We start from the raw sequence: 19,351 nt of genomic DNA, 5'->3' as shown, positions 1-19,351 counted from the left end.
GCAGTCTCAGCTGACACGCAGGTAGAGACTGGGAGGTGAGCACCGACGCAGGCAGCCCAGCCCCCGACTCAGAGTGGGGTTGGTATGAGGGGGTCTGGCCAGTGTCACCTAAATCCATGGAGAGGCAGGCGAGCTTGCCGAGGGTGGGGTGGATGTGAAGGGTGGGGCCCTTGCTCCTCTGCTGACCTCGGCCATGCGTGGACATGTGCCCTGCAGGTTGCATTTCCCTCAGCTGGCCCTGAGGCGGAGGCTGGGACAGCTGAGCTGCATGTCCAAACCTGCCCTGAAACTGCGCTCCTGGCCCCTGACGGTCCTCTACTACCTCCTGCCCCTCGGCGCCCTCAGGCCCCTCAGCCGGGTGGGATGGAGGCCTGTGAGCAGGGTAAGTGTGCTGCCGGCCCTGCCTCCCCGCAGCAGGCCTGAGGGGGTGCCCAGTTATCTGCGGGGCCTGAGCCCTTTAGCAGATGCTGTTGGAAGGTGAGTTGGTGGAGGGGCTGGGCTAGCCGGTGGCCGTTTGGGCTGTGGACGGGTGACTGTACAGGCCCATCACCCATGGTCTGCTGTTGCCACCTGCATTTCTGCCGTGTAAGTGCTCTGTTTTGGAAAGAACCCACATTGGGCATTCAGAAAATGGTGTCTGTTTCCTCTTCTGTGTTCAGGCAGAAAAGAGCTTAGAGGTGATTTTGAGAAGAATCAAATTTCTGGACGCCAGAGAGCAGTTCATACAGGCTAGAGCCTGTGTGGCCTCTGGGTAGGGATGCCTTTGAGGACCCAAGAGCCCCCAGCAGGGCTCGGTGAGGGCCCTGGGCAGCCCAGTGGGTGTCGCCAGGCTTGGAAGCTGAGGGTACCTATGGGGCACTGGGCATTAGGCCTAGGGCAGCCCTGGGCCACCCGCACACATGGCTATCACCTGGGAGTGCTAAGAGCTGCTAACTCAGTGCCTCTTTAGAGGTGTTTCAAGTTCAGAGTGGAGTTGCTTTTGCACCCTGGGGACTTGGTGTCTTGGCAGTGTTCAGCAAGCAGCAGCCACTGATAAAAGCAGGTCCCACCATGGCAGAGGCACCTGACATTTAAGAGCTTGGGCTGGAGGGTCTGACTGAGGCGCAGAGTCCCCTTTCCTGGAGGAACTTTGGGTGGGGACGGCTGTGTGGACTGCGAGGCCCTTGGAGTATAGGTGTCAGTGCCCAGCACTTCTGCCCAAAAGCCCCTATGCTCAGGGCAGGCTGAGCATGTACACTTCAGGGTGTGGACTTGCCTGAGCACCGAGAGCCGATTCTTCTGTGCTGGTCTGGGGCGCTAGCAGCACTGCCCACTGCAGCTTCTGTGTGACCACATCTGAGCCCTGTATGCCCTTCCCCACCCAAGAAACGGGGTAGGAACTCTGCAGGAAATGGCTGATACCTGAGCTATGCGAGTCACTGTGTGGAGGCCCAGCCAGTACTGTGTGTAAAAGACTTGGAAGCTCAGTCTGGTTCTTGGTGAGAAACCACCACGTCACAAAGCCCTCGAGGGTCCCAGCTTCTCGGGCCTCAGGAGGTGGTCCCTGTGGGGAGGGGGTGAATACTGGGGCTGAGTGCACGGCGTGGCACACTCACCTGCCCCTCGGGCCTGCAGGTGGCCTTGTACAAGTCGGTGCCAACGCGCTTGCTGTCGCGGGCCTGGGGCCGCCTCAACCAAGTGGAGCTGCCGCACTGGCTGCGCAGGCCCGTCTACAGCCTGTACATCTGGACTTTCGGGGTGAACATGAAGGAGGCCGCCGTGGAGGATCTGCGCCACTACCGCAACCTCAGCGAGCTCTTCCGGCGCAAGCTGAAGCCGCAGGCCCGGCCCGTGTGCGGCCTGCACAGCGTGGTGAGGCCCGCCCTGCCCCGCCCGGCACTGCTTCCAGGCTGCACCCCCAGGAGGGCCGTGGCCCTGTCCTCCACAGCCTGCCCTGCAGCGAGCCTCTCCTGACCCTTCCAGATCAGCCCCTCGGACGGGAAGGTCCTCAGCTTCGGACAGGTGCAGAACTCTGAGGTGGAGCAGGTGAAGGGGGTCACCTACTCGCTGGAGTCGTTCCTGGGCCCCCGCACGGCCACAGAGGACTTGCCCTTCCCCCCAGGTGGGTCCTGGCCCGCGGTGCTGGGCGCCAGCAGGTGGAGGGGTGGGGAAGGAGGGAGGCCTGTGGACAGGAGACCCTCTGCCCGCAGCTCAGGCCTCCCTGGAGCCGGCGTCCAGGCGGCACAGAGGGCTCTAAGCAGCTGGCCCGCGTCTGCCCGCAGCCGCGCCCCACAGCTCCTTCAGGAGCCAGCTGGTCACGCGCGAAGGGAACGAACTTTACCACTGCGTCATTTACCTGGCCCCCGGGGACTACCACTGCTTCCACTCCCCCACTGACTGGACCGTCTCCCACAGGCGCCACTTCCCAGGTAGGCTGGGCCCGGCTGCCCCCCAGGGCCTCAGAAAGCACCTCGGCTTCTTCCTGTCAGAGGCCGTGGGCTCCAGAGTTGGGGGCAGAGCTGGGCGTGGGGGTGCAGGTTGGGGCCCAGCCTGCTCTGCCATCTGGAATGACAGGCCGGCCGAGGAGTACACGTGTCTGTCCCACAGGCTCCCTGATGTCCGTGAACCCTGGCATGGCCCGCTGGATCAAGGAGCTCTTCTGCCACAATGAGCGGGTGGTCCTGACTGGGGACTGGAAACACGGCTTCTTCTCGCTGACGGCCGTGGGGGCCACCAACGTGGGCTCCATCCGCATCTACTTCGACCGGGTAAGCAGAGCCCACTGGAGCCCAAGGGCTGGGCCACTCAGCTCCCTGCACCGTCTCCTGTGCTGCCAGAGCTGCGATTTCTAGGAAGGCGGGTCCCCCACCCTGGTCTAGAGGTGGCTGCAGGGGGAGGGAATTAACCTCCCTGCTTGGCACTTTGCTTCTGCTGGAAACCCAAGGGGAGCCTGGGTGGGGGTGCTGCTGGAGGGCAAGTGTGTGACGGGTCCAGGTGAACAGTCAGTCTGGCTCCTCCACTCCCTCCAGCCGCGGTACACAGCAGGTCAGGGGCTCTCAGCTCAGACCTGGCCCGTGGCCCGAGCTGTTGTCCCCACTTCCCTTTCCAAGCAGGGTGGGGGACAGGGTGTGTCCACGGCCTACATGCTCTGTCCCCCCCCCCAGGACCTGCACACAAACAGCCCCCGGTACAGCCAGGGCTCCTACGACGACTTCAGCTTCGTGACGCACGCCAACAAGGGCATCCCCATGCGCAAGGGTGAGCACCTGGGAGAGTTCAACCTGGGCTCCACCATTGTGCTCATCTTCGAGGCCCCCAAGGACTTCAACTTCAGGCTGCAGGCAGGACAGAAGATCCGATTCGGGGAGGCTCTGGGCTCCCTCTGAGCCTCCTGCATGGCCACGGCTGCCGAGGGTCTTTTCAAGGGGACCTCTGAGGCTGTCTAGGGAGGGGACCGCAGGGTCTGACCAGGCAGGACCTGGGTGACTTCCGTCCCTGCTTTGGGGTGCAGACGAGGTCGTCAGAGCCCATCATGCCCTAGACTGCCATCACCCCTCCCCCACCCGAAGAGAAAGTGTCGGCCAGGACGACGGATTCCCACTTGGAGACTTTTTAACGTCTCGTAAAAACGGGACCTTTTACCTCCCGGCCGAGTGTTCGGTTGGTCCTGATTTCCGTTCTAAGATAAGCAGTAGTTAAGGCACCTTCTTGCTGCTCCTCCCGTCACTGCTTTCTGGCCTCCGCTTCTGCTTCCCCTGCACAGGGTGAGGTGCCTCCTGGCACTGACTGTGGGCCCCACGCCAGAGCCATTAATACGCTGCTTTCTGTCCCCGAGTTTGCTCCTCCTTGCTTGTTGGGAAAGGCTGTCTTCTCTCTTTGCACTTGTGGCTGAGACTCTGCCAGCAGCTTCCAAGGGTGGCCTCCACTGGCTCGGTGCTTTGCAGGCCCCAGCGAGTGACCTTCCGGAGCTGGTAGGACCCATTATCAACCCCATCCCCCGCAGTGGTGGCCCAGCAGGGACCAGGGGTGAGCTTGTGTCCCCTCCCTACATCCAGGCCTGTGTAAATACGCAGACGTTGCTGCTATTGATCGGGGCTTACACTGGAAACAAAGGAACCTTGCTGATGTCTTTGCTGTGTGCCGGAGGGGGGGTGTCAGTGCCTAGGAAACCTGTCCCCAAGTAACAGATACTAACAGGTACGAAGTCCTGAGGGAGCCACTGACGGGGGCGGGGGAGGGCCAAGTCTCACGTTTCCCGGGGATGCTGTGAATTTCTCCTGCAGGAGAAGCCATTGAACTTTTTCAACTGTATCAGTAGCACAGTATTTTTGTATGAAAAGGGGGAGACTTCTGAACAGTGATTCATTTAATTGCAACATTTTGAAATAAACTAAAAAACATTGCTGCTCTGCATTCTGTTCCTGGACGTGGTGACTAGCACAGAGCCCGCCGCAGGGCCTGGACCCGAGCGATGCAGGTGCGGACAGGCTGGCGCCGGGCCTGTAGCTCGTGGGCCAGCTGCTGGATCTGCACCTCCACCTGGGGGGACAGGGGGCCAGCTGAGAGGAAGCCCAGCCCAGGAGCCGTCCCGGCCGCCCGTGCCTCACCTTCCGCAGCTCCTCCTGAACCTGCTGCTCAGCTTCCTGGTCCTCAGCCCGGGGCTCCTCCCTGCTCAGCTCTAGCCACTGCCTCAAGCTGTGCGCTTGCCGCTGGCAGGACCTGAGGGCATAAGGCACCTGCTGCCTGGCTTCGCAGAGGCAGAGCCTGTGGCCAGGGGACAAACACACCTGCTGCTGCTGCTGTGGGCAGAGGCAGAAAAGCTCCCCCACCATCCTCGGCCTGTGCAGAGCAGGCCTTGGGGGACCCAAGCCCTTCCCTCTGATCAAGGCTGCTGCCCAGTGGAGGCGCCCTGGCCCGGGCATGGGGGAGGCTGTCTGTGCACCCAGAGGGCACACGCAGGGCACTGTCCTGCATGAGTGACAATGCACCGGGCAGACCCCCAGCTTCTAGGGGCACAGCTTCCTGAAGGCGAGACCACCCTGGACCTGAACAAGCTGGACTGAGCAGGGAGCTGCTGCCTGCCTGCGGGGCTGTCCCTGGGACACAGCGTCCCGGTCGGCCCCCTCGGTGGGGCGGCAGGAGTGCTGTGGTCTCACCTGAGGTTCTGCCTCATGGTCTGGTAGTCCTGCAGCTGCTGCCGGATGCCCTCAAGCTCAGACTCCAGGTCGCTGTGACCAGTGCCCACAGAACAGGCTTGATTTCGGCCAGCCTCCTGGCTCCGTCCAGGAGGAGCCGAGCTGCAGGGAGGGGCGCCCCCACTCAAGGCGCTAACAGGCCCCCTGTACACACCTGCAGGGTCAGAGCCAGGCCCGGTGCCCCTGAAGTCCCCAGGAAGGAGCAGATGGGGGCTGGGGACACCGGCCAGGGACGAAGGGGCCTGGGATGGAAGCCCAGGGCTCACCGGCTGGGCTGACAGCTGTAAAAGAAAGATGAACACTGATCAGGAAGTGGGAGGAAGGCGGGGAGCCGGGTTCCCCACATCTGCACCTGCCGGGGCCAGCTCACCTGGCCTCACCCTCTTACTTCTGCACCTGACCCCACCAGAGGGCCCCACCACCGGAGCAGCTGCTGCCAGCCGTACCAGGCTTTCGCCCCTTCTAGCAACGACCGACCGTTGCCCTGAGAACAGTGCCCCAGCTCTCCTCGCCACCTCCTGGTGACGCCAGCCCCTGGAGGGATACGATGCTCCCACCCTGTCTCCACCCCGTCTCAGGTCGCAGCCCTTCGGGACACACCCCTGCAGGGCCAGCCCAGGGCACACTCGTGCCTCCTCACCTCCCCGTCCCGACTCCTGACTCACGTCACAGGCCCGAGTCGCAACGCCTCCTCCCTGTCACCCCTTCGGTTTTCAGAGGGTTGCCTCCAAACTGTGCTGCGAGCTGTCAACTGATCTGCAGCCCTGACCTCGTCCCTGGAGGCCAGGCTCAGTCTGTGGCTTTATCTCAAACCTGACAGGTTCAGGGCCCACTCTTCATGCTTCACCTGGGTCCCCAGTCGCGTCTTCCCTCTCGCAGTAAAGGAACCCATTCCCCGAGGTGTTCAGGCTGGAAACCCAGGGGCCATCCTGGACTCCTTCCCTCCCTCACCACACCCGTCGGTGCGAGCCCTGCCTGCTCTGCCTCTCACGGCGGCCACGTGCCACGCCCCAGCCACCAGCGCCTACCGTTCTGCTAAGTCCAGCTTCTCCCTGGGGCCTGCGTGGTCCACAGCCCCTACCTCTGTCTGCGTGTGGGGTTTCCTTTCGTCTCCACCTCCGTGTAAGCATCACCAGCAGGGGCCTCGGGCCATTCCCTGCTGTGTCCCCAGGACAGTGGCCCCTACACTGGGTGCGTCTCCCAAAGCAGCAGGCACAGCCTTGGCTACAGCACCAAGTATGCAAGAAGGCAGCAGCAAATACCAGACCAGAACAGGCCCCGGGGTCTTACCCGAACAGGTACTTGGACCCCACGTGGCGCAAAGGAGGACGGGGGCAGCAGCTCTGGGCTGGGGTGTGCCACGGGCGGCGGCTTCAGGCCAGGGGCGCGTGGCAGGGGGCTGCTTGGGTCCAGCGCTGACCGAGCAGGGCCCACTGGCCGGACCTGGTGTAGGCCGTGCTCCCACAGGGCCTGGGACCTGAGCGGGGGAGCGGCAGGAGCCGGTCAGGCAGCACCCCCAGAGGAGTGGGAAGGAAGGGGCCCAACCCCAAGGCCCCAGGACTGCAGAACTTACCCCTGCCTGCTGAGGGGGCCGCATCCCAGGGGCACCTGGTTCTGCAAGGGCTCCACCAGGAAGCTTGGGCGTCGCGGCTGCTTCCGTGCCCAGCGGGCAGCATTGCTGGGAAGAAATGGGCTGTTGCCGCCCAGGGCCTAGGACCTTGCGGGTGCAGTCATCCAGCCCGACCCCTGAGATCTCTTGTGGAGACTGGAGGCCGGGTGAGGACGGCTCTCGCCCCAAGTGCCTTCCTGAACGAGCAACTCCAGGAGCTGGCTGCCCATGGGCACCCCACCCACGCGTCTCACGGGAGCCAAGCACGGAGGCTGCAGCAGCACAGTGTGTGCGGGCCGGGGTGTCCCAGAGGGCACCCGTCTCCTGGCTGTGACAGGAGAAGTGGGGAGACCACCAGGCCTGGCGGGGAGGGGCTGCCAGGGGGCCCATCTGGGAAGAATAGCAGCTGAGCCCCGGTTAGGGCCCCACAGAAGCGGGGGTGGCATTCTGCTGCACGGGGGGCTCCCAGTGGCTCGGCCGTGACCCCGGAGCCCAGTGTCCTTCCCGTACTGTCCGAGCACTGCCCCAGGAGGAAGCGAGGAGGAGGTGAGGGACGGGCTACTCACAGCTCCAGGAGCTGGGGATCCCCAGGGGCTGACGCCAGGCCACCCAAGGCTCCCCAAAGCCCACGAGGAGCTGGTGGCCTCTTGGTCTCCAGGGGGGCATCGCCAGCCCCAACAGCAACGTGGCTAGGAAGGGGACGCTCAAACGTCACTCTTCTGCTAGGTTCGGTGGACGCAGGGGGCTGCGGCTCCCTGCCCTGGCCCAGCGCCTTCTGTTTCCAGAGCGTGGCACAGCGACGCACTGCACGGTGGAGACTGTGGGCCGCCTGCAATCGGCCTCCCGTCAGGCGGTGCTGTGCCCGTCCACTCCCCACGGGGCTGGGGGGTGTGGGGACACCCCAGACCCACCTGCTCCTGCCGGTGGGCGTGCAGCTGCTGCCGGAAGGCCTTCATGCCCGCCGCAAAGCGCAGGAGGCGCTCAGCGCCCTCCCTGAGGAGCTGCAGCTGGTAGGCCTGCACCGCCTGCTCCTCCCGAGCCGTCTTCCTCCTCTTCTCCTGCACGAAGCCCCGCCAGGCGGCCCAGGCCTCCAGGGAGAGGAGAGGTGAGGCCCAGCTGTCCTGCTGAGGCCCCCTTCCCACCAGCTGTGGCCTCTGCTGGGACGGGGAGCCCGTTACCTTCGCCTGCAGGGAGAAGGCCCAGAACCACAGGGCCCGCGCCGTGTGCTGCCGCTCTTGCCTCCTGTCCAGCAGCTACGGGCCAAAAAGGCAGTGTCCCCTTCACAGAGACCCCCTCACACGGCCCCAGTCACCCTCAGATCCCTCTCCAGCTGGGTACGGCCCTGCCTGCCCTGAGGCTGGGGATCGAGGAAGCTGCTTGGGAAAGAACAATGTCCAGGAACTCCAGGGTCAGGAGCCAGGGGGCAGCGCTCCGGGCTCTGGGGAGGAAAGGGACCAGACCCCTGAAGGGCTGCCGGGCAGGGCACAGGACGCAGTCCGCCCACTGTCTTAACAAAGCCTGAGTAAAGACCTAAAGTGCGTTTCCTATGAATGTCTACATGTTACCCTGACATGTTTTCAACAGGACACTGCAGGAAGGGACTTGGCCTTAGACAGGTTCCCAGGGAAGGAAGCTGGCAGTGCTGGGCAGTGGCTGGTGGGGCTGGGGGAGCCCCGGGAAGAGGTTGAAACCAACACGAACTGGAGGTGGGCCCGTGAGGGAGCTGGGCTGGGAGAGGGATTCTCCAGGGCGCCCACCTGCCGTCTCCACTGGTGGAAGCAGGCCCGGCTGAGCGTCTGGGCCAGGAGTTGGGCGGCCTGCCTCTGCTGCAGCTGGGGAGAGAGCACGCAGTGGGCCATGGGCAGTGTGCCCAGGGCCAGCAGGTGCCCACACCCAGAGCCCCTGGGGGTGGCGTGGGCTCCAGGCCCACCGGCACCTCCTCCCACAAGCAGGAATTGTCTTAGATGAAGCCAAGGGCCTCCTGCACAGACGGGGTGTCCAGATGGCTCTGCAGTTCGCCCAGCGCTGACAGGCGTGGTTCAACTGAACGGGTTCTCTGCCAAGCCACTGTCCACCCGGGGCACAGGGTCCCGAGGCTGCTTCCCCAGCCTTCACTTAACAACCACAAAGGCAGCCTTGTGCCCGTAGGACCCCAGCCACCACCACCCACATTGGCTGCCGGGAGCACTTCAGGAAAGACCTTTCCTTGCTGGAACGTGGTCTCCTGGCCCAGACAGCCCAGCCGTGTTGGGGAGCTCGCGGGCCTCCCCCCGCCTCACCATCTTCCTGACGCAGCCCCGATGGTGCGCCTTCCACCGGGCCAGGGCCTCCTGCAGCAGCTTCCGGCAGTAATGCTGCACAGCCCGCTCCATCTGCACCCTCTGCTGGGCAGCCCTCCGGCTTCGGTCCTGCCAGCGCCGAAGCCAGGTCCTGAGACGGCCTGAGACAGATCAGAGTCAGTCAGCTCACATGGAGGATGCACGTGGACCACTAGGGCTGTGCATGCTCAGTCATCTGACTCTGCGACCCCCTGGACTGCAGCCCGCCAGGCTCCTCTGCCCATGGGATTCTCCAAGAATACCACAGTGGGTTTCCAAGCCCTCCTCCAGGGGATCTTCCAAACCCAGGGATCGAACCTGTGTCTCTTATGTCTCAAGCACTGGCAGCTTCTTTACCACTAACACCACCTGGGAAGCCCTCATGGACCAGTAGGCAACAGTGGAACTTAGAGGGTGACGAGTGTGGGCGTGAGACCACCGCATGTGGCCGTGTCCTCTGTGAGGGCAGCGCTGGCCACCGCCAGAGGCTGCGCGCACTGTGACAGGAGCCAGGTCTGCTGACTGCTGGGCCCCACCTGACTGCTGAGCCGTGAGCCTGTGCACAGCGCCCGCAGGCATGCCAAGACCCCCGCAGAGCCGCCTGCAAGCAGCCACTGGGCTTGAGGCAGTGGGAGGGAACCGAGGCTCAGCGGCCCAGGCAGCCCGAGCCAGGCAAGAGCGAAGCCCAGCTCTGCTGCGCACACCTCTGACAGCCGGGCTCCGGAAGCAGGTGGGTCGGGGCCGCACCCTGCATGTCTGCCTCCAGACTCTCGAGGGAGCAAGCACTCTGCTCTGGTGACGCTATCCCTTTTGGATTTTTTCCTTTTCTTCAGCCCCAAGAGAAATTTGTTTGAGAGACAACAGGAGGGCTGATCCCAAGGCTCTGAGGCCAAGCTGGGGCGTCCAGGGCCCGCCGGAGCGGGCGGGAGGCTGCGCCAGAAGCTGGGAGGTGGCAGACTCGGTGCTGCTGCTCCCCGGGTCCTGCTTTACACATGGCTGTGTGAGCCTCGCCGGACCTCCACGACCACCTCCAGGCCAGGTACGACTGTTCCCACACAGACGGCACACCGAGGTTGAGAGGAGGCCCTGCCCGAGTCACTCGGCCACCGACGGGCAAGAATGCCCATGACCCCTCGCCCCTGCCCCGTCCTCCCGCAGCCCCAGCTGAGCCCTGGACCACCAAGGTGTGCCTGAGGCTCAGAGGCTCACTGATGCCAAGAAACAGCCCCACGAGCATAGCCTGCACGCGTGCTGTGTGCTGAGAACACGGCGCATCCTCAACAGCCCCCAGTGCCCCGCACCAGCCCTAACGGACACAGAAGCCTAGGGCCGGCCGCGTGCTACCACCTATCTGAGGAAAGATGCTGCCAGTAGGCCCGCAGGGGAAGCAGCTTCAGCTGTGCCGGTCACCTCCCCACCGCGGCCGCCTGACCCAAACCAGGTGCTGTGCAGCACCGGTGCCAAAACTCTGTCCCAGCAGAGACCGGGGGCGGGCTGAGCACATTGTATCTTTCTGGGAATGACTAGAAACATTTAGCCTTGGTTTCTAGGGTTAGGGGCAGTCTGAGGTAACAGAGGAAAGTGCTGAACCCTGAGATTCTGTCCAGGAGAGCACGGATCTGTGTTCATCAACACAAGAACCAGTCAGAACCAAACCTGACTGGATTAGCTTTTGTCTCGGAGCAAATGCTACTAAGCCAATTTAACAGTCTGATCCATTTTCTCTGTGGTCCAATTTAAACCATCTCTCATTGACTCTGACCACAGCGGTCTCCTCAGACTGTCAGACCCAAGGGCCCGGTTTCACATCTCTCTCCAGCAGCGGTTTCCCATCCCAGGCCATTGGAACAGCAGGTCATGGGACTGCCTGGGGCCAGCTGGACAGTCCCTGCTCCCCAAGCAGACAAGGAAGCAGGACCCTCACAAGGCAGGCCCGACCTGACAAGCAGCAGCCAGGGGCAGGACGTCCCCATCAAACTGCCTCCAAGACCCCATTTCAGCTCCAGGTCTTTACTTCTCTGTAGATCTCAAGCCCGTGCCTTTCGTTAACGGCCATCAGTTGCGAAAAGGATGTGAAGATGGACTGGAACGTGTAGTTTACTCCTCCCAGGTCACATCCACCCCAGAACCTGAGCTAACGCCACATAGTAAGAAGGTGTGTGGAGCAACTGACGTCTGGACGGGGTGCGCCCCAACCTCTAAGGAGCCACAGATACACAGACGCGCGATGACACGAGGAATGATAAGGCCGGAATGACGACACGGCTGCAGCCTGAGGTGCAGCAAGGGTTGCTGGGAGCCACCAGAGGCCAGCTGAGGCCTGGGAGGGCACCCCCCTGCCACCACCGCAAAGCCTTCGGAGGGAGCTGACCCTGCCAGCACCTTGAGTTTAATCTTCACAGGCCTCTCTTCAGCTTCCAGACTTTTGCCAAAGGAACGTACTGGTCACAGCAAACACCCTCTTCCAGCAACATAAGAAACAACTTCTCATGGATATAACCAGATGGTCAACATCGAAATCAGACTGATTATATTCTTTGCAGCCAAAGATGAAGAAGCTCTATACAGTCAGCAAGAACAGACCAGGAGCTGACTGTGGCTCAGATCATGAACTCCTTATTGCCAAATTCAGACTTAAATTGAAGAAAAATAGGGAAAAGCATTAGACCATTCAGGAATGACCTAAATCAAATCCCTTACGATATACAGTGGAAGTGACCAAAAGATTCAAGGGATTAAATCTGACAGACAGAGTGCCTGAAGAACTATGGACAGAGGTTCGTAACACTATACAGGAGACAGTAATCAAAACCATCCTCAGGAAAAGAAATGCAAAAGGCAAAATGGTTCGCCGATGAGACCTTACAAATAGCAGAGAAAAGAACAGAAGCAAAAGGCAAAGGGGAAAAGGAAAGATATAAGCATCTGAATGCAGAGTTCCAAAGAATAGAAGGAGAGATAAGAAAGCCTTCCTCAGTGATCAAGGCAAAGAAATAGGGGAAAATAACAGAATGGAAAAGACTAGAGATCTCTTCAAGAAAATTAGAGATACCAAGGGAACATTTCATGCAAAGATGGGCTCAATAAAGGACAGAAATGGCATGGACCTAACAGAAGCAGAAGATATTAAGAAAAGGTGGCAAGAATACACAGAAAAACTGTACAAAAAAGATCTTCATGACCCAGATAACCATGATGGTGTGATCACTCATCTAGAGCCAGACATCCTGGAAAGTGAAGTCAAGTGGGCCTTAGGAAACATCACTATGAACAAAGCTAGCAGAGGTGAGAGAATTCCAGATGAGTTATTTCAAATCTTAAAATATGATGTTGTTGAAGTGCTGCACTCAATATGCCAGCAAATTCAGAAAACTCAGCAGTGGCCACAAGACTGGAAAAGGTCGGTTTTCATTCCAATCCCAAAGAAGGACAATGCCAAAGAATGTTCAAACTAGTGCACAACTGCACTCATCTCACATGCTAGCAAAGTAATGCTCAAATTCTCCAAGCCAGGCTTCAACAGTACGTGAACTGAGAACTTCCAGATGTTCAAGCTGCATTTAGAAAAGGCAGAGAAACTTAATCAAATAGCCAACATCTGCTGGATCACAGAAAAAGCAAGAGAATTTCAGAAAAACACCTATTTCTGCTTCACTGACTATGCTAAAACCTTTTATTGTATGGATCACAACAAACTGTGGAAAACTCTTGAAGAGCTAGGAATAGTAGATCACTGTACCTTCCTCCTGTGAAACCTGTTTGCAGGTCAAGAAGCAACAGTTAGAACCAGACATGGAACAACGGACTGGTTCAAAATTGGAAAAGGAGTACATTAAGACTGTATATTGTCACATGCTTATTTAACTTATATGCAGAGTACATTATGAGAAATGCTGGGCTGGATGAAGCACAAGCTGGAATCAAGACTGCCAGGAGAAATATCAATAACTTCAGATATGCAGATGACACCACCCTTATGGCAGAAAACCAAGAGGAACTAAAGAGACTCTTAATGAAAATGAAAGAAGAGAGTGAAAAAACTGGCTTAAAACTCAACATTCAAAAAAACATCATGGTATCCAGGCCCATCATTTCATGGCAAATAGATGGGCAAACAGTGGAACAGTGGCAGAGTTTATTTACTTGGGCTCCAAAATCACTGCGGATGGTGACTGCAGCCATGAAATTAAAAGACGCTTGCTCCTTGGAAGAAAAGCTATGACAAACCTAGACCATGTATTACAAAGTAGAGACATCACTTTGGCAGCAAAGGTCCGTCTAGTCAAAGCTATGGTTTTTCCAGCAGTCATGTATAGATGTGAAGAGTCTGACTATAAAGAAGGCTGAGTGCCAAAGAATTGATGCTTTTGAACTGTGGTGTTGGAAAAGACGCTTGCGAGTCCCTTGGAACACAAAGAGATCAAACCAGTCAATCCTAAAGGAAATCAGCCCTGAATATTCATTGGAAGGACTGATGCTGAAATTAAAGCCTCAATACTTTGGTCACCTGTTGCGAAGAGCCAACTTATCAGAAAACGCTGGGAAAGATTGAAGGCAGGAGGAGAAGGGGACGACAGAGAATGAGATGGTTGGATGGCCTCAAGGACTCAATGAACATGAGTCTGAGCAAGCTCTGGGAGACTGTGAAGGACAGGGAGGCCTGGTGTGCTGCAGTCCATGGGGTCACAAAGAGTCAGACATGACTGTACAACCACCACCCATCTTCCAGGCCCCACTTACCCCTACTCAGCACCAGCTGGGCCTCCCTGACGGCCCCAGCCGCCTGCTCTCGGTAATACACCTGCACAGACGCTGCCTCTCGCCACTCGAGCAGGACCTGAGGGGCATAAGCAGAGGAGTGTGGTCACAGCACGTCCCCACGTCCCGGGGTCACCCCGGCTCTGCGGGTAGCTCCTCGTGGAGTGAACAGCATTCATGTGGGCTCCAGGAAGTGCCCGCCGTCCACAAAGACCCAGGCCACCATGCCCAGGCCCCTCGCAGGAAGCCCTGTATCCCAGGCGATGGGCCCAGAGGAGCTGAACTTCACACAGTGCCATGAAGACGTCAAGTCTCACTCGGGCTCTCATCCTGTTTGTCAGTAGAGGCTTCGTGTCGCGTGTGCTTTCGTATGTGAAGCACAGGTAAAGTCACTGTGACAGGACAGTGGGTGCCTGCCGCCTGCTCCCCACACAGGCACCAACTCCACTCCCCAGAGGCCCCCTCCCTTCCAAGCCCCGACTGTCCCTCCAGAGCAGGGCACTCACGCCGGCCTGTGAACTCCCCTGAGAGCAGACCGGACCCTGACCACGTAAAACTGCTGTTTGTCCACGGAGGCCCCAGGCTCCCAGCAAACTGCCTTCTTCTGAAATGCCCCCGAGTGGAGGACCACCTCCATCACAGCATGTCCTGTCACGTGCTCTGACTTGTTCCATAGCCATGTACCCCCAGCACGTGGAGCCAGAGCACACCAATTCCCACCAACCAACCATGACCAAGGCCCTCACATTCCCGGATGCTCTACAGAAAGCCTCCAAGGCCATGAATCCCGCGAGGCCGAAGGGCAGCAGGTGTCAGGGAGGCCTCCCCGCTGTACATCCCAGAGGCGTGGCTTCCCAATGGAAAGCTCCACATGTGTGGGAAACCCTGGTTCTGGGGAGAGTTAGTTCAGAGTCAGTATACACCCTGCCTCTGTTTTATGGATGTTGGTTCAGAATTCAGTAAAATGAACGAGTTAACAAGCCTGCCTGCCGGCCCAGCTGTGTGTGTGCAGAAGGGCGCTGTCTCTTGTTCTGGGCTCCTCCTCCAGTTCACGGCTCTGGAGGCACTTCCAGGACGCCCCCTCGCAGGAACGCGGCCCCAGCCCCCCAGGGGGCCAGCCGGCCCACAGGGCTCACCTTGGAGCACAGCGTCCTTCTGTGGTGAGCTAGTGCCAGGGCCGTCTTCTTCACTTTGTCCGCTTGGGCCACGGTGTTCTCTCTCCAGCGACGCAACACACGCCTGTGGGCATACGTGGGGACGGGTGACCTGGGTGGACAGTGCGAGGCTCTTCTGCTCGGTCATGAATCAAGGTCTCCCCACACCCTAGCGTGTCTGTCACACAGATGATTTACATTGACTGTACACCCCGCACACGGCTGAGCGGTACCATGGGCACCACGCCTCGAGCAAGCAGGCGCCGCGGGAAACACAGGGCTGCAAACCGGTGACAACGACACAGGCGCTGCATCCGCGATAGGAGAGGTGCAGACGGGAAGATGCAGGGAGGGCACGGCAGCCTGAAACAGCAGGTGCTGAACAGACGGAGCCGAGGGGCGTGAGTGAGCCCACGGCTGTGAGACGCAGACGGTCCCAGAGGCCGGAGAGAGGCCTAGAGCAGGGGGTGGGCCTGGGAGCGGAGCAGAGGTGACAAGGCACCTCCCGCAGGTCTGAACGGGGCAAGGAAAGGTGCTCAGATGAACAAGACACGCGGGAGATGGCACAGGTGCCTCCCGGAGGCCCCGCTCAGCACACAGCACGGGCTCAAGACATGTGAGGCCCAGTGAACAGCACCAGCACTGGAGGCAGCGAAGCCTCACTCTCAGCAGCAGGAGGTAGCCAGGCGTGACTGCCTGACCCTGGTCGGGGTCCCCCCAACCTGCCGGGGCCTGCAGCCTGCTCCCCGGTCCCTGGGCAGCGCCAGGGACGCAGGACTCACCGCAGCAGCTGTGTCTTGTGCTGGCTCTCCCTGGCAGCCGCCTCCTGCAGCACGCTCCGCACCCGGCTCTGATACGCCTGCAGATGACCAGGAGGACTGGAGGACCCGGGCCACAGCGCTCCCCGCCCTGGGGCAGCCGCAGAGGTGCACAGCCTGTGACGCCCAGAGCAGGCACCACAGAGGGCCGGGGGAAGCCAGGAGTCCACCCAGCAACAGGGAGAGGACCGGCTATGCCCTCACCTGGTGAGTCCAGCCCCCAGGCCCCTGGCCCAGGGGAAGGTTGGGGAACTAGCTCAGGGGTGTAAGACCCACTGGCCAGGGCACTTGCTCTGAGTCTTCGGGAGGGGCAGGAGGAACAAGGAAGCGGAACACAGCCTTCGGAAGCCCCCTCCTGCCGGCCACGGAGGTCGGGGCCATGGCAGCTCATGCCCTAAGTCCGCAGCGCCCCGCGCAGCAAGCGGTGCTGGTGGCGCAGATCGGCTCGCATCAGCTCCTGCCACTCGGCACTGCCCAGGGCCCGGCGCCGGGGAGAGGGGGCAGCCACCGCCGCGGGCCCAGGGCTGAGGGGGCTCGGCTGTGCTTCGGTCTTACTCTTGGTTTGGGGGAGCTTGGATACAGTGGCTACTAGCCCCAAGCCCAGCATCCTCCTCTGTAAACACGCAGTTCTTAGAGGGCTGTGAGGATGCCATGGGGCAAATGTCTCCTGTGGGTCAGGGCACACCAGCATCAGTGTGAACGCTTTTCACCCTAAGAGGCCATCTGTGAGCCGTTAGACCAGGAACTTTAGACTCAGAGCGTCCAGGAGGAACAGCCTGGCACCTAACACAACAGGGGCCTATGAGCCAGTCGTCTGATGAAACCAGCTGGGCACTCACCCCACCTGCTGCCGGCCTCCCCCACATACTCGGGGCAGATGGTTTCCACAGGACCGTGGAGGGGACCATGTGCTCATCCTGAGTCACCCCGACGAGGCTCCACCCACCCACAGCCCCAAGCAGGCGGTGCCCGTGCCAAGGCCTCACCTCCCGCCACCTGGTCCAGGCCCAGCGCAGAAGCCCCGCTGCGTGGAACCGTGCAGCCCGCACACTGCCTGTCCTCCTGTGGGGAGACAGCTGATGCTCAGCCCAGACCCTGCGAAGGCCCTCTCAAGGGGCACCCCACTGCAGCCGGGACACTGCCCAGGAGGGTCTTAAACACGCAGGGGAATCAAGACCCTTTGGGAACAGCTGCCAAAGGACTTGGGCATTCCAGCCAGAACAGCACTTGTACAGACCAACTTTTGTGGACAAATTCACAGGGCTCTGTGTTCATGTGGGAACAGGTAACTGAGGAGGCGGTTCAACGTGGCCAGAGTTCGCGAGGTGAGAGAACCTCGGAGCACAAAGCGGATCGAGAGAGGAACCAGGGCAGGACGATGCCTGCAGGGTGCACGGGGGTGTCTGCCCTGGTCCCCGACTGCGGGGTGCGGCGAAACTGCCATAGCCTGCCCCGGCCACGGGCGCTTCAAGTGGCTCCAGTCAGTGAGCAGGATGGAGCTGACGGGCAGGACCCTCAGGTCCATAGGCCCTGCTGAACAGCTGAGGTCCTGAGCCCAGGGATCCATGAGCGCCCCAGGAACCTCTCGCTGTGGCCACGGTTTTGCTTAGACTGTTTCAAGTTGAATTTCCGGGACTTAAGACCAGAATCCAGGCTGACATGACCACCCCCCACCCACCACCGGCAGACGCTCAGAGTGAACAGTCTGCCACTACAGTCAAAGCTGCCCCAAGCCAGGAAGGGTTTTCCGAGGCATGAGTGGCCGCTCACTCTATTCTGAGCCCTCGGGCGCCCTCCCTCCAGACACAAAAGGCCTTCCTGAGCTGCCCGAGGTGGTGGTGGGCACAGGCCAGTGCGTGCCACTGCTGCTCCAGGCGGTGTGCCGCTGCCTGCTGCCGCCACGTGGACCACGACTTCTGCAGAAGGTGCCGCTCTGCGTGGAGCACGGCCTGCGGCAGGAGAGATTGGAGGGTCACAGAGGCGGCGGTACGGAAGCCAGGGAAAGTCCAGGACACAAATGATGACCAAGGTGGAAGAGGTGGAGATGCAGAAGCTGGACAGGCCCAGAAACCATCTGCAGACTCTACCGACAGACAAGGAAACAGATGCCACGCCCTTGCCCTGGCCTCGTGAATCCTGGCTGCAGGTGGGTTGCCCTGCAGCATGGGTCTGGGTCCAGCAGCATCCTCAGGGGCAAGGCACCAGGTGCAAAGACCTGAAGCAGGCCCTGCGCATCCTGGCACCTCCCCCGGGGAACCACTCACCATCCTCTCTGCCAAGCGATGTTCTCGATGCTGAGACATCTTCTGATACCAGACGGCAAACACCTGCTTCTCTAACATCTCCCTGAAAGAACCCAAATGAATAACAGGACAGCACTTAACTCCACAAGAAGGAGAAGTTCCAAATGACTGGGCTTTTTCTCTTATATTAAGAGCCAAATAAGCCGGTAACCCACTCCAGTATTCTTGCCTGGAGAATCCCAAGGACGGAGAAGCCTGGTAGGCTACAGTCCACGGGGTCGCAAAGAGTCGGACACGACTGAGCGACGGAACGGAACGAACGAAGCCCAGGTGGGGAGCAAGGAAAGCAGACAAAGTCAAAGCCCCCAAATGACCTGACACGTTGCACACTGTTTCCAGCCTCACCCACACGGCGTGAAAACGACTCAGGCCTGGAGACCCCGTCTCTTCCTGCGCCCCACGCTGAATTACCCACAGTGCTCAACGGGCGCAGGGAAAGCCCTTCCAGTCCCTGCTGAGCAGCCTCACTGCTGCTACACATGTCCTCAGGGGAAGCCGGACCCCCCAGAGCTGAGCTGGGCCCCAGGAAAAAGAAGTTTAAACAAGTATTTCAGGTGAAGTGGACAGAGAGATGGTCTGCACCTCTGCCCAGGACTACCTGCACACCATCACGACATCGAAACCTGCAAAAGCAGCACTGGGGCAACTGGTCAACAGCCTGCCGGGGCTGTGCCTTGGGAAAGTCATCAGGACTGACGCTGGGGGACGGGAGACAGTGAGCCTGGCACTTAACCCGTCGGACATACCACTCAGAACAAAGAGCTCCACTTCCTGCCAGGACACGGCAACCTGTCCGTCCTGGGCCTACCTGCCAGCCACGTGATACAAACTGGGACAAGATACACGAAGTTACTGTTTCCAGGCGCCGCAGGTGTGATCATCAAGGGACAGGGAACGTGCAAGGTGAGCCCCGTTCGCCTGAAGGCACCTTCTGGACACCGGGGACGGGGGAGGTAGGCCAAGGAGAGCACGACAATCTCGCTGAGCTGAGGCCGAGACTGCAAATTATTTCTTAGACTCCCCAAATCACCAAAGGAAAAAAAATCCAAGGAGTTGGATTGTATAATTCCAGTTGTATCAAGGAATTGGACTGTAATTAAACACTTCCACTCACAAAAAAACAAAAACAAAAAACTGCTAATTCATGTCAGTACATATTTAATCACCTACTTTGCTCTGAATTAAAATAGTTAGAAAATGAAAAAGCCAGCCACATC

General features: G+C 59.9%; 2 protein-coding genes across 26 annotated transcripts in view; one reads left to right on the top strand and one right to left on the bottom strand.

The window, feature by feature from the left end:
• The window catches only part of PISD (phosphatidylserine decarboxylase), a 28,846-nt gene extending 24,465 nt beyond the window's left edge, over positions 1 to 4,381 (top strand). For 4 of the 8 annotated variants that reach the window (XM_055405759.2, XM_055405762.2, XM_055405761.2 and 1 more), the window contains 6 exons: positions 217 to 382; positions 1,615 to 1,851; positions 1,963 to 2,101; positions 2,262 to 2,408; positions 2,587 to 2,747; positions 3,144 to 4,381. In XM_055405759.2, the coding sequence (XP_055261734.2) occupies positions 217 to 382; positions 1,615 to 1,851; positions 1,963 to 2,101; positions 2,262 to 2,408; positions 2,587 to 2,747; positions 3,144 to 3,365 (1,072 nt within the window). In that variant the 3' untranslated portion in view covers positions 3,366 to 4,381. Of the gene's footprint in view, positions 1 to 160; positions 383 to 1,614; positions 1,852 to 1,962; positions 2,102 to 2,261; positions 2,409 to 2,586; positions 2,748 to 3,143 lie in introns of all 8 variants that reach the window. The other 4 variants (XM_055405760.2, XM_055405757.2, XM_088828348.1 and 1 more) reach the window with 3 other exon arrangements.
• SFI1 (SFI1 centrin binding protein) overlaps positions 4,170 to 19,351 on the bottom strand; it is an 85,529-nt gene continuing 70,347 nt past the window's right edge. For 13 of the 18 annotated variants that reach the window (XM_055405736.2, XM_055405733.2, XM_055405732.2 and 10 more), the window contains 15 exons: positions 18,096 to 18,177; positions 17,602 to 17,780; positions 16,818 to 16,893; positions 15,796 to 15,872; positions 14,996 to 15,098; positions 13,842 to 13,938; positions 9,063 to 9,223; positions 8,541 to 8,615; positions 7,962 to 8,036; positions 7,695 to 7,871; positions 7,350 to 7,612; positions 6,748 to 6,852; positions 6,465 to 6,651; positions 5,136 to 5,455; positions 4,170 to 4,743 (listed from right to left, as the gene is read on the bottom strand). In XM_055405736.2, the coding sequence (XP_055261711.2) occupies positions 4,170 to 4,743; positions 5,136 to 5,455; positions 6,465 to 6,651; positions 6,748 to 6,852; positions 7,350 to 7,612; positions 7,695 to 7,871; positions 7,962 to 8,036; positions 8,541 to 8,615; positions 9,063 to 9,223; positions 13,842 to 13,938; positions 14,996 to 15,098; positions 15,796 to 15,872; positions 16,818 to 16,893; positions 17,602 to 17,780; positions 18,096 to 18,177 (2,551 nt within the window). The remainder of the gene's footprint in view (positions 4,744 to 5,135; positions 5,456 to 6,464; positions 6,652 to 6,747; positions 6,853 to 7,349; positions 7,613 to 7,694; positions 7,872 to 7,961; positions 8,037 to 8,540; positions 8,616 to 9,062; positions 9,224 to 13,841; positions 13,939 to 14,995; positions 15,099 to 15,795; positions 15,873 to 16,817; positions 16,894 to 17,601; positions 17,781 to 18,095; positions 18,178 to 19,351) is intronic. The other 5 variants (XM_055405742.2, XM_055405745.2, XM_055405744.2 and 2 more) reach the window with 5 other exon arrangements.

Source organism: Moschus berezovskii, chromosome 19 (assembly GCF_049115385.1).
Source record: "Moschus berezovskii isolate FMDL1 chromosome 19, NW_MosBer_1.0, whole genome shotgun sequence".
Classification (NCBI taxonomy): Eukaryota; Metazoa; Chordata; class Mammalia; order Artiodactyla; family Moschidae; genus Moschus; species Moschus berezovskii.
The sequence above is the reverse complement of the archived record's forward strand: the minus strand, read 5'-3'. Positions and strand labels throughout refer to the sequence as shown.